Genomic DNA, 16,637 nt, shown 5'->3' on the forward strand with positions numbered 1-16,637 from the left:
TGCAAACATGCTCTGTAGTGTGACATTGGAAAGCTGTTCCCTAGTGCAACTGGCCATGATGCACTACAAATGTACGACTGCGTCATGTCAGGGCCGATTTGCTGGTGAGGAGGATACGACTTTGAACGACCGGCAAAGTGCAAAATGCATCTCAGAACAGGCAGCATTAGTTTAGTTCAGAATTAGCATCCTAGCAAGTTTAAGTCAGCAGTTCAGTGTCAGATAAATACAAATCATTTCAAATCGGCAGTGACCAGCTTTAATAAAAGGCGATGAGGTGTATACAGTCCAGTAGTGTATGTGCTGTTAGAGTGTAGGTGTGTGTGCTGTTAGAGTGTATGCGTGTATGCTGTTAGAGTGTATGTGCTGTTAGAGTGTATGTGTGTGTGTGTGTGTGCATGTGCTGTTAGAGTGTAGGTGTGTGTGTGCATGTGCTGTTAGAGTGTAGGTGTAATGCATGTGCTGTTAGAGTGTATATGTATGCGTGTATGCTGTTAGAGTGTAGGTGTAATGCATGTGCTGTTAGAGTGTAGGTGTGTGTGTGCATGTGCTGTTAGAGTGTAGGTGTAATGCGTGTATGCTGTTAGAGTGTATGTGCTGTTAGAGTGTATGTGCTGTTAGAGTGTAGGTGTGTGTGTGTGTGTGCATGTGCTGTTAGAGTGTAGGTGTGTGTGTGCATGTGCTGTTAGAGTGTAGGTGTAATGCATGTGCTGTTAGAGTGTATATGTATGCGTGTATGCTGTTAGAGTGTAGGTGTAATGCATGTGCTGTTAGAGTGTAGGTGTGTGTGTGCATGTGCTGTTAGAGTGTAGGTGTAATGCATGTGCAGTCTAGTCTAGTGTTTACTGGATTCACTTAGCAATGGTTAGTACTGGTAGTAGCGCAGGTAGTCTCCATTATCGGCAACGTTGAGATCAAGTCAGCAGCAGAGTACGGGGAAATATAACCGTCAGCTTTTAAATACAACTCACTAGTGATTGATTGGGCGTCATGTTATGAGTTAGGACTGCCATCGCACTATCATGATCACAACTCATCTTTGCTGGATGATGACGCTGTGGCGTGTGACTCCTTGGCTGCTGGTACATCATCGTCATCGTCGTCAGCAGTGATTTCCTCAACGGGCGGTAAGTCATCAGCAGTGACCGCCGACTGCTCAGAGACCGGTTCCTTGTACTTCGTATCCACAACACAGCCACCCTTCTTGCGTTTGTAGCCCCGCTTGCACAAACAGCTAAACGAACCCACCTTGTTAACACAGGTCTCAGTCTCCTTGCAGGCAGCAATCCGGGGTAGCTCAGTGGCAGCGGCAGCAGGAATAGCATCTTTGTCGCCCGTGTCTGCTGCTGCCTTTTCCTGTGCCGCCGAAGCTGTGGAATCCTCCACACCCTCCTCGCATTCATTAATATCTACAACAGCGGCGGGTTGTGTATACACATACACACATAAACAAAATATAAATATACATACATCCGTACACACAGCAGCAGGTTGTGTATACGCATACACATGTACATACTGTGTGACTTGTGTGTATCATGTGCGTGTAGTACACACACACATGATACACACAAGTCACAGAGCACTACGCATCTTCATTGTAACTAGTAGCTTCATGCCCTTAGGCAGTCATCAGACAACTAATGTGCGTAAGATAGGTCTGTGCAACACACCCACACACACACGCACACACACACGCACACACACACGCGCACACACACACACACACACACACACACACACACACACACAATGACAATCGTGAACTGCCTACAATGAATATACTTAGAATCGCGACCAACACCACGGCACTCACCATCACAGAGCGTCGCTGTCGCGTTCCATCTGTATCCTTGTGCACAGCCCTTGCAGTCCTTGTGGCCAGGGTCCTCACAGCTAGCACAGCTCGTGTGGCAATCTGTCCAAAAACAACACCCGTGATAAAGGTGGCGAGGCTCAGGCAATGTTAGCAACATGTAGGGTGTAGTACATGTGGGAAATTCTTTTCACGGACAAGAGGTCAAGTACTGCCAGGAAAGGAACTGCATCCTCTCGGCTTCCCAGTTTAGCTCCAGGGATAACAACCGTGGTATAAAACATTCCAGACATTGCAAATAAATGAAAACTAGAGAAAGGATATGCACACTGAGAGATACATGTACTGGTAGTGGGAGACAATACCTTGACAGGAGAAGCTACCCTCAGAGTTCACACAGTACTGATTAGCAGCACAGTTGTGCAGCGACTTGCTCAAACATTCATCTATGTCTGTACAGCGGATACGCCAACACATGGAAGAAAAGTTAAACAAAGAGGCAAGTGGAAGTGCCGGTAAGTGAAAACACTTTCTTTGTGAAGGATCATAAACTGCAAAAATGGAGGAAAAAAAGAATGTCCTCCCCGGCCGGGAATCGAACCCGGGTCTTCCGCGTGACAGGCGGAGATACTTACCACTATACTACCGAGGATTGACTACTGAAGAAATCACAACTGAATTCTATCAACACACCATACACACATTTAGCAACCAAAACAGGTGTTCACAGCTGTAATGACACCTGTAATTCATTCTTGTTTTCAGCTCTCATAACAATTGCACACAAGAAAAAAACACACAAGTAAAACACAAGAAAGCACACTAGACAAAAATAGACAACGAATCACTATTAGCAGAAAATGGAGTACATGTACATTGAACAGAGTACTTGCATTACCTCGACATCCTCCTGTAACTAGCCTATTCCATCCTGGCCCACAGTCCAGACAGTGTTCTTCCGATGCTCCGGTGCAGTTGAGCAAGCAAGCGCGATGGCAGTCTGTGCATAATAATGCAGCAAGCACGTGACCACACTCAATGATTCAAACACACCTAGATACGTGTGCGGATAGACCGGTCTTGACACCCCAACTGTACCTGTGTTTTGAATGCCACTGCCCCGTGCACCGTGCCAGCAGGGGGTGGTGTTCAATACAACCGTGCCAGCATGACCTACAAGTTTGACCTACGTATACACTTCAGGTACCTACTTCCTGGGATGCTTGCTAGGGAAGTGACAATCTGCACCATGCAATACAACATGTACAGTACTGTGACTCAATTCATGTCCGCTGCAATATGTACGAGTCCTGTAGTAACTAGTACTTTAAGTAACACGTGCCACCATGAATACACTCTCACAGCGTACTTAGGCAATCGTTGAGCTTGGTCTCATTGAAGAATCCAGGCAGGCATTGATCGCACTTTGTTCCCGTGATACCATAGCGACAGTTGCATATCCCAGAGCCGGTACGGTCTCCTGCACCCTGTGTTACCATGGTCACAGAGGGAGAGTAAACACACGAAAAGCAGTTACCAGCATCAGATGCACATACGACAACAGCAGCAGCAACACGAGCACCGTTATTCGGAATAACATGTAAATGGCCTCACTGTGCATGGACACACCAATCATAGCCAGGGAAAGAGTTTGTTAATGGTATTAATCTTATGCCCCCGCTTCACAATTAAATATTGCGCCAGAGCTTTCGGCCATACTCCAATTTACTGCATTCCCAGCTCGTCACCTTAGGGGTCGTCCATAATTATCGAACTTTTTTCACAAAACGAAATAATTTCGTTATGGGGTGGGAGGGGGTTGACCAATTTCGTTTCAGAAAACATTGATACATGTGCATGCCCATAGGAGCAGTTACACACTTGCAATATGCATGCATATGTCAAACCTTTTTTACGTTCTGAGGGGGAGGGAGGGAGGGGTTGGGTCTAAACTAAAATAATTCGTTTGGTGAAAAACGTTCGATAATTACGGACGGCCCCTTATGCTTTGTGGTTCGACTGAGAGCGCATGGTTATGCCACCGCTTGCTGAATATTACCACATATGCACGTAATGTATTAAAGTGCATGCATGTTTTGCCCGCACAAACAATTGCAGAAAGGACATTCCGCTGCTGCTGGCCTCATGCCTATAGTTCAGTCTCACGTCGCCCAAAACGATCGTCATGCAGTACTAATATTGCACTACTGAATTTCTTCCCAAGATGTCAGGACACTTCGCTTGAGACATCGCACACTAGCAAAAACAAATCATCATGTGCCACAACTGTCCCACTGCCCAGGGACGTGGTGAGAACATGGAGCGGAACTGCACTGTACTGTACTGCTTGGCGATGTGCTGGGTGATGGACTGGCAGAGTTGGTACGAGCATTCAGTGCACCGGTACTCACCTCACACTGCCCATTTCCATTGCATGGTTTCTCCACACCGCCTGGACATGCTGTGCACGAGACCCACCCACCCACCCACACACACCACAAGACAAGGGAAATCAATAGTTGATTTATCACCAAGTTTTGAAGATATCATTCTACCCGAAATCATTCCCTCAAAGCATTACTCCCCGAATACTTGCAGGCTGCAGCACCAACTTTTAAGAAAGTGCAGAGACGGCGCCAAGGAAATCCAACAAGCTCAACACACACGCACGCACGTACACACACACACACACACACACACACACACACACACACACACACACACACACACATACACACACACACACACACACACACTGCTTACGGGCACACTTCTTTCCAAACTCATTATCACGGCAACAAGCTGAGCAGTACACACACACAGAACAAGCACACAGAGAGATCACATCAACCAACACATGACAACAAATATACTGTAGTGTTACAAGTGTTCTGTAAGTCAACAAATATTTGGCGCATATTTTTTTCGGCTATTTTCGGCCGAAAATGTGTTGCGGCAGAAATTTTGTTTTGCAAGGTTCAGTGTGACAGTGTATACATGCGGCAGCAGTACAGGCCGAAGCGTTGATGCGGCCGAAATGAGTTTTAGCCCTGGGAGGCCGAACTTTGAATGGAAAAAATAGTATGAACCCGCTTGGGTGGACGTTTGCTGCGAAGTGGGCGTTTGCAGCGGACTTTACCGTACATGTAGACATCAATAATGATATTTTCGAGGGCGATTCAGAGAGCTCCTACCACATTGGCAGCAAGAATAGAGCATGTACAACAAGAACAAAAGTATGGTAGGTTACTGTTGGCATGCAATTGAATCTAAACGTCTTAGCCTTGCTACAGGCTTAGCCGCTATGCTAAAACTACAGCAGGCTGCAGTACTGGGACTTACACACTCAGTGGCCACACCACACTACACTGTACTCTGTAGCACTCTCTCCCGCTAGAACTCACTTTTAGTCCTGACACGGCATAGCCAGTCTTGAAGATCCGGAAACTTGTCCTGCCTGCACACCACAGGCAGAGATGATGATGATCAGATTGATTCCAGTACAGGTAGAGATGAAGATCACAGTCAGTACATGTATGCCATAGTGGAGAGCAACAGTACATGTATGCCATAGTGGAGAGCAACAGTACATAATTGTATGCCATAGTGGAGAGCAACAGTAGATGACATTGGGATACGGAACACTAGCAAACACAGTTAGTAATGGATGATGGCACCATGGAGCCACCCTGGACTGGCTGGAGCAGTATCAGAATTGTGTGATCAGCTACACCAATCAGACGGAAGGTCGAAACAGCTACAATTAAGCTAGGTGAAATCAGACCCCAACTGGTGCGAAGCTGGTGCCCTGGACCAGTTTCCATTACATGGCTGTGACTAGGCTGTTATTCATACGTCAAATTACAACTTGCTCATATCTCCATAGTAATACACATCTCTATAGCAGAACACATCTCCATAGCAGTACACCTCTCCATAGCAGTACACATCTCCATAGTAGCACATTTCTCCATAGCAGTACACCTCTCCATACCAGTACACACCTCCATAGCAGAACACATCCCCATAGCAGTACACATCTCCATAGCAGTGCACCTCTCCATAGCAGTGCACCTCTCCATAGCAGTACACATCTCCATAGCAGTACACATCTCCATAGCAGTACATAATTATCTCCATAGCAGTACGCATCTTCATAGAAGTACATACATTGCAGTACTCATGTCCATAGCAGTACACATCTCCATAGCAGTACGCATCTTCATAGCAGTACATATCTCCATAGCAGTACATATCTCCATAGCAGTACACATCTCCATAGCAGTACGCATCTTCATAGCAGTACATATCTCCATAGCAGTACATATCTCCATAGCAGTACATATCTCCATAGCAGTACATATCTCCATAGCAGTACATATCTCCATAGCAGTACACATCTCCATAGAAGTACTCGTCTCCATAGCAGTACACATCTCCATAGTAGCGCACATCTCCACAGCAGAACACATCCCCATAGCAGTACAAATTTCCATAGCAGTACATATCTCCATAGCAGTACACCTCTCCACCATACTGTGTGACTGATCCTTTCAATGTTCTAATCTTTCAAGTGACTTTTCCTTTTCTACCTGGACTCCTCCTTGGTTTCCCTTTTCTCTCTAGCTCTTCTCTTGTACACTCATACCTTGTTTATCCGGGCAGTTCGGGACCTTGCACTGCCCGTAACTTTGAAATGTCCGTAACTCCGAATCATATACATCTTGATGGGGAAAGTGCACAAGTGTGCACAGAACATGGCATGTGACGTCACTTTTTCCACACAAAGTGACAAAGGAGTAGTAATATTTCCACTGAAACTTGCCCCCAGGGTGCCCGGTAGACCGAAGTGCCCGTAACTTCGGGGTCCGGATAACCGAGGTATGAGTGTACCTTCTTGCTATTATCCACTTAAATGTGGGGCTTTGAATAAAACAAGCCGAAGCAGTACATATCTCCATAGCAGTACATATCTCCATAGCAGTACATATATCCATAGCAGTACATATCTCCATAGCAGTACATATATCCATAGCCGTACATATCTCCATAGCAGTACATATTAGCGGCAGTACACATCTCCATAGCAGCACGCATCTCCATAGCAGTACACATCTCCATAGCAGTGCACATCTCCATAGCAGTGCACATCTCCATAGCAGTACACATCTCCATTGAAGTACATATCTCCATTGCAGGACACATCTCCAAGGCAGAAAATAGCTCCACGGCAGTACACATCGTAGCAGTAACGTAACACATCATAGCAGTACACATCTCCATAGCAGTACACTTCATAGCAGTCACATCTCCACATCAGGACATATCTCCAAAGCAGCATAAATCTCCATAGCAATGCACATCTCAATGCCAGTACTTGTCTCCATAGTGCATGCCGGTATCTTCATAGCAGTGCATATCTCCATAGCAGTACACATTTCTATAGCAGATCACATTTCCATAGCAGTACAAATCTCCATAGCAGTATATATCTACAGAGCACTGAAACCAGGAAGAAAGGCTTTGATGACCGTAGCTACGCCGCAAAAGACAATGTTCCCCTACTCCTCTCCTCAATGTGCAAACGACATTACGAACAGTACAGTAGCGCTGGTGGCTGGTGGCGTGCCAGGACCAGCGAGGGCGTTCAGCTGTGACACGTGACAAAGCACCAGCTCAGCTAGCCTAGGAAAAAGATAATGATGACGAACAAGTCACGGTAGGGCTTGCTCTCTCGTTGGATGTGACAGCATGCAATGCAGAACTCAACAGCCGGTGGGACGGAGGCACTTACTTCTTAAACCACCAGACTTCAAGGAGTTCTTCGTACTGCTCCAAGAAGGATGTGCACTGGAAATAGAGAGCAACAGACGCAGCGCTGACTACGGTCTTAATACATTGACATGATTGCATCGTCCATGACACAGGTCAATGTTCAAAAAGGATGCCAGTCACATTAGAAAGCGACTTAAACCTCGATTCAACAATACCATTGAGTGATGTGATGTGAGGACTCCAATGCATGTACTTTAAGAGGAGTAGATAAATGGTGGTAAAACACACAACTGGCAAAAATAGCGGTGAGTATATGCCTGCCCACACAGCGCTCTCTAAGTTGCAAAGTTCTGGCAAAGAGTGCTCCTTCTGCTCTTTGCCAGAACTTTGCAGTTAAGAGAGTGTTGTGTGTGCAGGTGTGTATTTACAGCCATTTCACAAGGTGTGTTTTATCACAATTTCTCTATTAAGGTTATCATTGAGCTTAGAAGTAAGTGTGAAAGTACACACTGCAACTATACAAGAATTCTACTAGCTAACAGCTGACAATCCTGATATGCACTGTGTAAGACTTGAACTGGTAGCCTGTAATCAGTCTACGACCAACACGGTGAGCTATGAGTAGAAAGTTAGCAAATAATATCCTCCGCTTGAGAGAAAGCCCTCTTTTGTATGATGCAACAATTTTGTAGCAAGGTGGTTTAGAAATTACATTCACCTTGCCGGATAAGAGAGAGACAGAGAGACAGACAGAGACAGAGACACAAGGGGGGGGGGGGCTTGCAAGGGAAATATGATAAGAATGGTTCTGAATCTGGTAACCTACACTTACCCCATGGTTGCCCTTTTCACATGCTGACTCGATGATTTCCACAAGACGAGTTTCACTGAACAACAACGAACAATGCATAATCACCACCAGCAGCACGACCAACAACGATGGCAACGACGACGGCGACGACGACCACCACCACCACCACCACCACCACCACCACAACAACACCGTGAGAATAAAGAATTCAACAACAAGAACAACAACAGAAATAGAAACATTTCCCCAATTGCATTACTGTCTCAAACAAGAGGGAGAAAAAAGAGGCAGGGAAACAAGTACACTCACATCTCTCTTATCCTGAGACCTCAAAGTTACAGGCTCCTCGGTCTACCGGGCACCCTGGGGCACAAGTTTTAATGGAGATATTACTACTCTTTCGCCAGTATTTGTGGAAATAGTGACGTCGTACGCCAGATCTCTGGCTCCTCCCCATTGAAACGTATGTGACTCGGAGTTTACAATACAGATACTTCGATGTCATGGGCAGTATCTGATCCCATACCTGCCAAGTATCCCAATTTTTTCGGGATTATCCCGCATCAGTTTGAATTAACTCATGAGATTCCAAAATTCTTTTTGGATTATCCCGAAAATTACGTATCTAATATTGACTGAGTACGAGGTCAATATAGGAAATAAAAGCCGAGTAAAAGACCGAGGCAAAGCCAAGGTCTTTTACGAGTTTTTTTATTTCCTATACTGACCAAGTACGAAGTCAATATTAGATTTATCACGACAAACAGTCCGTATTTCAAATTCCAGAACGATAACCTCATGAATCCCGGTTTTATGATTGTGCAACCGTTGCACCACCACCTACTCATGCAGTGACAATGCTGCACTAGGCACCGTTCAACTGCGCAACCCCTACGCAGTCAAATATAAGCAGTCAATATAGCCCTAAGGAGTGAAATATGCAGGAATATTTGACTGCTTAGGTATGGCAAAAATCAATGGGAGTCAATACTAAGAGAGTACAATAACCAAGCCTTGTTCTTGGAGCACTTGCCTAGTTGCCTTTAATGATTCTGTACTGCCATAGCTGCAGTACTAGAAAATCTACGTGCACAGAGCTGCTCAGTGAAAACTGATCACGTGAATCCAGTGTGTGCCCTGCACCACTTCAATCCAGTGTGTGCCCTGCACCACCTCAATCCAGTGTGTGCCCTGCACCACTTCAATCCAGTGTGTGCCCTGCACCACTTCAATCCAGTGTGTGCCCTGCACCACTTCACATTCCAGTTTGTGCATGTCTAGGGATGCACAGCGCCCGGTGTGCATGCATGCATGCATAGCTACTAACTGCTTAGTGCTTACCTCTTCAGGTAGGAGACCTTCTTGCGCTCCTCCCAGTGAACATCTCCGCCGCCAAAGTTGGACCTGGACGTGCGCTTCTCGCCCTGGACAGCAGTAGAGAACAGTAACAGTTTACTTCCTCCGTATACAAAAACTTCGTGACTTTTTTTAACGGTGTTTTTGAGCAAGAACCTGCTCAACGAACGGCGCCAAAGGCTGTCATCGACAACCCACGTCCATGTCGAGGTTAGTTTGGTTGATCCCGAACAGATTCTCCACGGACGCCATGCGTGTGAGGACGTTGCCGACAGAAACCGTCAAGAGTCAAATGAAAAAAACTAACACTTACTTGCTCGAGACTGACACCTGGACACAGTGACGAAGTGTAGCTCGTGGCTGGAACACGGAGTCACGCGGCACTCGTGGCCAGGCTCGTACTTGCGGTGCGCGGCCCCATAGATCTACGCAGCGTGAGAACATAGAATACTGATTTGTAACGCTCGCACGGCAAGATGAAACATTTCAGTCGTCGTGCAACCAGCGCAGACTCAGGATCAGAATGTCGATGGCCTGGCTTTCTTCGCCTCTCTCCAGTCAGACGTCTCCTTTGTCGCCAAGGGGAATCGCAGGGACCTCCTCGAAGCCATTGTAGAATGCTTGGAAGGATTATCCTGGCAAGAAAATGCGAAGCGTGTGGGTGTGCTTGTACGACTCATTTCACGGCATAATGGAGGTCGCGGGTTGGAACGACTGAATATAGTGGACACCGATTCGTACACAGCTCTAGAGATGAAGAAGACGTAGCCAAAGTCCAGAGTCGGATCATCACTACAGGTGACAAGAATCTGAACAAAAATGCGAGCGGAAGCGGCGACTGTTGGCGATGCGGAGTCCGCGTCGTCAGGAGACAATGACATGAGCGACAAAGACTCTGAAAAAACTCAATCTCATCCGTCTGAGTTGCTTTTTCTTTGTATATAGCTTGTAAACAGGTTAGACAACGCCACGAGTGTTATTCCGAGTCAAACGGATCAATTCCAGAGCTGTGCGCAGCTTTCAAATAAAAGTCACGAAGTTTTAGTATACGGAGGAAGTACTCAGTGACTCAGTAGTCATGCACGCACGGCTGCATGGTGACTAAACACAGTGAACTACTGGACAATGCCGGCAGAACCGCTGTATCTCGGATCTCCTGCACCCTGGCACATCAGTCTCACAAGCAACACCTCGCCGAAGTAGATCATGTGACCCAGTGCTAAGGCGAGACCAAAATATAATCGAGATTCCCGGGCAGGATCCATGTGAAATTGGTGCGGGCGGGCGAATTTATATTTTATTATTTTTTTCCAATGTATGTATGCATGCCATGCTGAACTTTTTTTACAGTATTTTCCGGCAAATTTTATTCATTTTTTTACAGAAAACAGGTACGCGGTTTACCCGTTCGATTATTTTTCTGTATTTCGGCCAACAATTACCCTGATCTGCACATCGGGGAGTCGTACAAACCCGGGTTTGTGTGACTTCACGTCACAGATCTACTCACATGATCAGTACTCTACATGTATGAACTGCTCAAAAAAAATGGCTTTGGCTCGATTTTGGTGCGGGAGAGCCCGGGAATCTATATATATTTTTGGTCTCGCCTAACCTTGATATACATGTATCTTTGCGTAGCGCAAACTACCAGCATAACCAGTTACTAAGTTAGTTGTAGAACGTCAGTACCGTCGGTCAGTGTCGTGCAATGTTATCGCATGAGCTGATTGTTTAGTAACTGGTTATGTTAGTGGACACTATAGCGTAACTAACTTGTAGTTTCTTGATCCTTTTTTTCTTTACTATAAATACAACCAGTAAGCCTCTTTTGCCAGCACTATGATAATTGCACTTCACAGGAAAGGACCAGACGGTCAAGATCCTTGCTTAGGCTGAGTGGAAATACCGGCAACAAACGGGAGGAAGGAGGTTACCTGCTACCAGTAACCTGCTACACATATTTTCATTCCTGCCTGAGCCTCGGTGCTACAGTAACATTTTACCATGAGGAGTACTGTAGTACGTACAAGCATCCTAAATAGGATCTAATGTTGTTGTTTTATTTTGTCTCTCTCTCGAGGGACCAGTGCCACAAGCAACAACGCACCGAGCGTATGTCCACGATTTGTTTTTTTGGTGGTCACTTGCAGCAGTATCAATGCAACTTAGCCACTTGCAGCAGCCCCAATGCAACCGGGTCATTTAATACACCGGTCCAAGTCGCTGACCCTGACACCATCACCGACAGCCAGGCAACGCACCTATTGGCCACACTGGATGCCGGTGACAGCCAACCCTCTAGCACTCCCAACTTCGACACAGATGCCACAGCCACTGGGGGCCCGGCTGGATCTGCGGACGCTGCAGAGGTCCCCGACTTACCAGTCTTCCCATCACCGGACCGCACCGCATTCCGACTTGGAGACCTGACAGGGGAAGACTCTGTGACAGCCATCGTTGAGGCGTATGAGGTTGTCGTCCACTTCCGCCCCAACCTGTTCCCAGTTCCCCAGGGCACCGTCGGACGCTCGTTCATCTCCCAGCTCAGTGCCTTCTTCCACAGCTTGTGCCTCGGCCTCAGAAGATGTCGCACTCAAGGCGGCGATGGTCTTCCCACAGCTGATGTTACAGAACCCGTAGGGCAACCATACCAAGCCGTCTCCACAGGAACACCTAAGAAGACTTCTTGAACTTTGGCGAACAGCAAGCCTGCCGGAACTGCTCTGCGAGTCAACCACCATCCAGAAGTAGGTCCAGGACAGGAACCAGCCAGCCAGCCGCCCGATCCCCCCCCCCCCCCCCTGACCTGGCAAGGGCGTTCGCCACTAATGTGTCCTCCGGCAAACTACCATCCGCCCTCCATCAGCTTTCAAGTGGTGGCTGTAAAGGAGTTCTCAGCCTGGACACCACTGTCGGCACTGACACCACCCGTGACCTTCTTGTCAGCAAACATCCGGCAGGGGAGCCGGCTGATGCAGAGTCTCTGCTCACGGGTGAGCCACCTGTTCAACCCCACAGTGTGATGTTCTCAAGCCTGACCCGTGACGTCATCCACCGGGCCGCCCTGCACACCCACGACACGGCTAGGCCATCATCGGGCGTGGACACCGATGGATGGCGGCGCATGTGCACCGCGTTCTCCAAAGCGTCGGATGAGCTGTGTGACTCGCTTGCGACATGCACTTGTCGCATTGCTACCACATACGTCAACCCAGCGACACTGGAGGCGTTCGTCGCATGCCGACTAATAGCCCTTGACAAGTCGCGGGTGTTTGACCCATTGGTATCGGTGAAGTGGCCAGGCGCATTGTCGGCAAAGCCATCCTCACTTTCACCGGGAGAGATATCCAAGATGCAGCGGGCACCCTTCAACTGTGTGCCGGTCAAGAGTGCGGCATTGAAGCTGCCATCCATGCGATGCATGATGTCTACCGTGAGGAGGATGCGGATGCCATATTGCTCGCCAACGCTTCAAACGCCTTCAACCGGCTTAGCCGTGAAGCCTGCCTACGGAACATCCGTCACCTCTGTCTCTCTATAGCGCCAGCTGTAATCAATACCCACCGCCAACCATCTTGCCTAACGTTATTCGTTGATGGAGAGTGCTTGCTATCGCGTGAGGGTACCACCCAGGGTGACCCTCTGGCTATGCCCGTATCCGCGCTTGGAGTCCTCCCGCTCATCAAGAAAGTTGCAGTGCCTGGTGCGAAACAGGGCTGGTATGCGGACGATGCTGCAGCCGGTGGGAAGCTAACGCCTGTTCGCCAGTGGTGGGACAATCTTGTCAGCCACGGTCCCGGGTATGGCTACCATTGCAACGCCCAGAAGTCACTCCTCCTGGTCAAGCCCTCCAGGTACGCAGCTGCTGTCGAGATGTTCGAGGGGACCGGTGTGCAGGTCACGTGTGATGGTTGCCGCCACCTTGGTGCACCTTTGGGTACGGATGAGTTTATAGAACAATTTGTCCAATCCAAGGTCGCCACCTGGTGTGAGGAAATTGCGCAGCTCACGACCAACGCTGCATCGCAACCACAAGCCGCCTACTCCGCATTCACACATGGCCTGCAAAACAAGTGGTCCTTCCTCTGCCGGACCTCCTCCATCCTTGCTTGAACCGCTGGAACACGCAATCAGTGGTCGACTCATCCCCGCCATCACGGGTCGAGCTCCACCTGGGACAACCGTTCGCTCCCTACTCTCTCTACCTTGCCGGCTTGGGGGACTGGGTATGGCAAACCCCTGTTCAATGGCTGAGCAGTACACCTCGTCCAGAAGGATCACGGCTAGCCTCGTGTCTCGCCTGCTGGAGCAGGAGTCGTCTCTTGGCGACTCTCTGACTCAGCTCCGGACGGTCAAGGCGATAGTTTGTGCCGAGAAGCGGAGCGCATCCAAGTCTATGGCTGACGCCCTTCGCTCGGATCACCGGGAGCTGGCCCCTGTAAAAAGGGTGCATCCAGCTGGCTGACCTGCCGCCCCCTCAGCCGCCATGGTTTCACCCTCACCAAGGGAGACTTCCGGGATGGCCTGTGCATCCGGTACGGCTGGACACCTCCTCGGCTCCCAAGCCTCTGCGCGTGCAGTAAGTCGCTGAATGTGAGTCACGCCCTGTCGTGCCCGTTTGGTGGCTTCTCGACGCTGCGACATAACGAGGTTAGGGACATCACCGCCAGAGCTCTAAGGCAGGTCGCTCATAACGTGACGGTGGAACCGCACCCCCAGCCCGTCACCGGAGAGGCCTTCCGCCATCACACAGCTGTCACGAAGGAGCAAGCTCGGCTGGACGTTGCGGCTAGTGGTGTGTGGTTGGCCGATTCGAGCGCATCTTTATTGATGTACGGGTGTTCAACCCTTTTGCGTCTTCGAATTGTGCCACCTCCCTCGCTGCTAGCTACAGACGCCATGAACAGGAAAAACGCCGGAAGTACGAAGAGCGAGTACGCGAAGTCGAGTATGCCTCCTTCGTGCCCGTTGTACTTTCTGCCTCTAGTGGCTATGGCAAGCATGCCAATGCGCTTTTCTCGCGGATCGCCTCTCTCCTGGCTGAGAAGAGCAAGGAGCCATACGCGCAGATTATCTCCTTGCTGCGCTGCCGCCTTGGGTTTGCCCTGGTGCGTCGTGGTGCCATGTGCCTGCGTGGCTCAAGGAGCATGTTTGCTCCTGCCGTGCCTGAGTCCCCTGCTGTGCTAGTGGTGGCGGAGGCACGCATCCAGTGAACCTGCAGTGATCCTACCGAGTCTGTATAATCATTACTGTATCTGATGATTCGTTTTATATAATTGTGATGATTCTTCACAAATGTGTTATTTTGCCCGTACAAGAGGCTCAAGGAGTTCATTATGATTCCTAAAAAAACGAATTACTTGGTCATTTGCACTTGCAGCAGGTATTTCGCGTAATTATTAGTACTTCCGGATGAGATAAGTTACTGGTGACCGGAATTATGACTTGTTGTTACTCAATAAATCCGAAAGTGGAGTTTTACAACTGATCTCGATTTGCAAGTAAATTTAGGGGGCGGCGACTGAAATAGCAGTCGGGGATCGGCGCCCGCGACTAACGTGGCAAGATAGAATTCCCCTATAATTCTGTTGCCCCTTTCACCATACTCCGATGCAAGTATCGGGTAAGGGTAATAGTAGTAACGTTACTAATACCCTGACTGACTGACGTAGACAAGAAATGCATGGCTTCGAGCGCTTGTGCTCACCTCACGAAAGCCCTTCACCAGCTTCTTGCATCGCTCGCATTGCGACTTACTACCCGCCTGAGCGCCGCTAGCACATAAGACAGAGAGTAGCACTGAAATAGCCACCAGGCGTGGGCACCACATCTTGCGCTTCCGCCAGCTTCGGTCCGCGTTCGGACGTGCGTCAAACTCAAAGACAAGGCCTCCGCGATCCGCAAGTCCGGCCGATGTGCCGGCTTCGTTCTACGGGATAGATAACCCAAAACTCGTTCACTACAATTACAAAATTAGTGTACAGTTTGATGGTGTAGTTTATTCATTTCTTGGCCTGTCTGTTCTGTGTGCACACGTACACATTCCCTAGATTTACTTGTTCCTCCTTCCTGTGTTCCAGCAGCTAGCTACACTGTAGCCTACAGCTAGCAGTACAGGATTTCTCAGCTGATGCCGTGGTGGTTTGACTCTGACTCTGAGTGATGTGCGGCTAGCTACATGACTGTACACAAGTGTACAGTCAGTAGTGTCAGCACTGTCACAGTAGTACAAACTCGGACGTATTCTTTCAAAACAGAATCAAAGACCCGTGGAGAAGCGTCGGAAGCGAGCAGGAGTGACTGTGACTCAGCAGTGTGACTGTGAGTCTGACTCTGAGTCTGACTATGACAGTATGAGTCTGAGCTCATGAGGAGCATGATCGTGCTGTCACTGAAACAGTGTAAAATAGTGTAGTGTAGATCAGTGGTATAATACACTGAACGATTTATGATAGGGAGGATGTTTGCCCTTCCAGCACCAAGTGATTTCAAGTACACGTCACCGGTACATGCACAGTACCATGAATCTCAGTCTGAGTAGATCTACCATGAATCTCAGTCTGAGTTAGTGAGTGCTCAGTCTCCCGGATGATCAGATAACACTCCAGTGCAGTCGGAAATAAATGGGTGGTTGATTTACTCCGAACCTGACTCCTGGAGTCCGGTGATGCAGGTCATAAGTATGATCAATGTATGTCCTGTAGATCTACCTACCACAACTGGGTACAAGGACTACAAGTACTAGTAGAGTAAAACCTGTAACTACCGACCACCCCTTGGTGCCAGCAAAAGCGGTCTTTAGTGGCAGGGTGGTCTTTAGTTAGAGGTTCTGCATTTTGAATGTGAGACCGTCCGTGCCTGGCGAAGTGGTCGGTA

The 16,637-nt window shown here is 48.4% G+C and overlaps 1 protein-coding gene and 1 non-coding gene across 2 annotated transcripts; both read right to left on the reverse strand.

The window, feature by feature from the left end:
• Positions 1-82: 82 nt before the first annotated feature.
• LOC135813988 (cysteine-rich with EGF-like domain protein 2) lies at positions 83-15,794 on the reverse strand. Its single transcript, XM_065327034.1, has 12 exons — positions 15,469-15,794; positions 9,744-9,826; positions 8,424-8,478; positions 7,611-7,666; positions 5,221-5,273; positions 4,580-4,618; positions 4,228-4,277; positions 3,186-3,303; positions 2,715-2,816; positions 2,182-2,268; positions 1,817-1,918; positions 83-1,409 (listed from the first exon to the last, which is right to left on the reverse strand). The coding sequence occupies exons 1-12, from the start codon at positions 15,589-15,591 to the stop codon at positions 1,027-1,029; spliced, it is 1,251 nt and encodes a 416-aa protein (XP_065183106.1). The 5' UTR covers positions 15,592-15,794; the 3' UTR covers positions 83-1,026.
• Trnad-guc (transfer RNA aspartic acid (anticodon GUC)) lies at positions 2,397-2,468 on the reverse strand. Its single transcript has one exon. It is a non-coding gene; the product is annotated as a tRNA-Asp (tRNA).
• Positions 15,795-16,637: the final 843 nt, after the last annotated feature.

The sequence above is a fragment of the Sycon ciliatum genome, chromosome 4, assembly GCF_964019385.1.
Source record: "Sycon ciliatum chromosome 4, ocSycCili1.1, whole genome shotgun sequence".
NCBI lineage: Eukaryota > Metazoa > Porifera > Calcarea > Leucosolenida > Sycettidae > Sycon > Sycon ciliatum.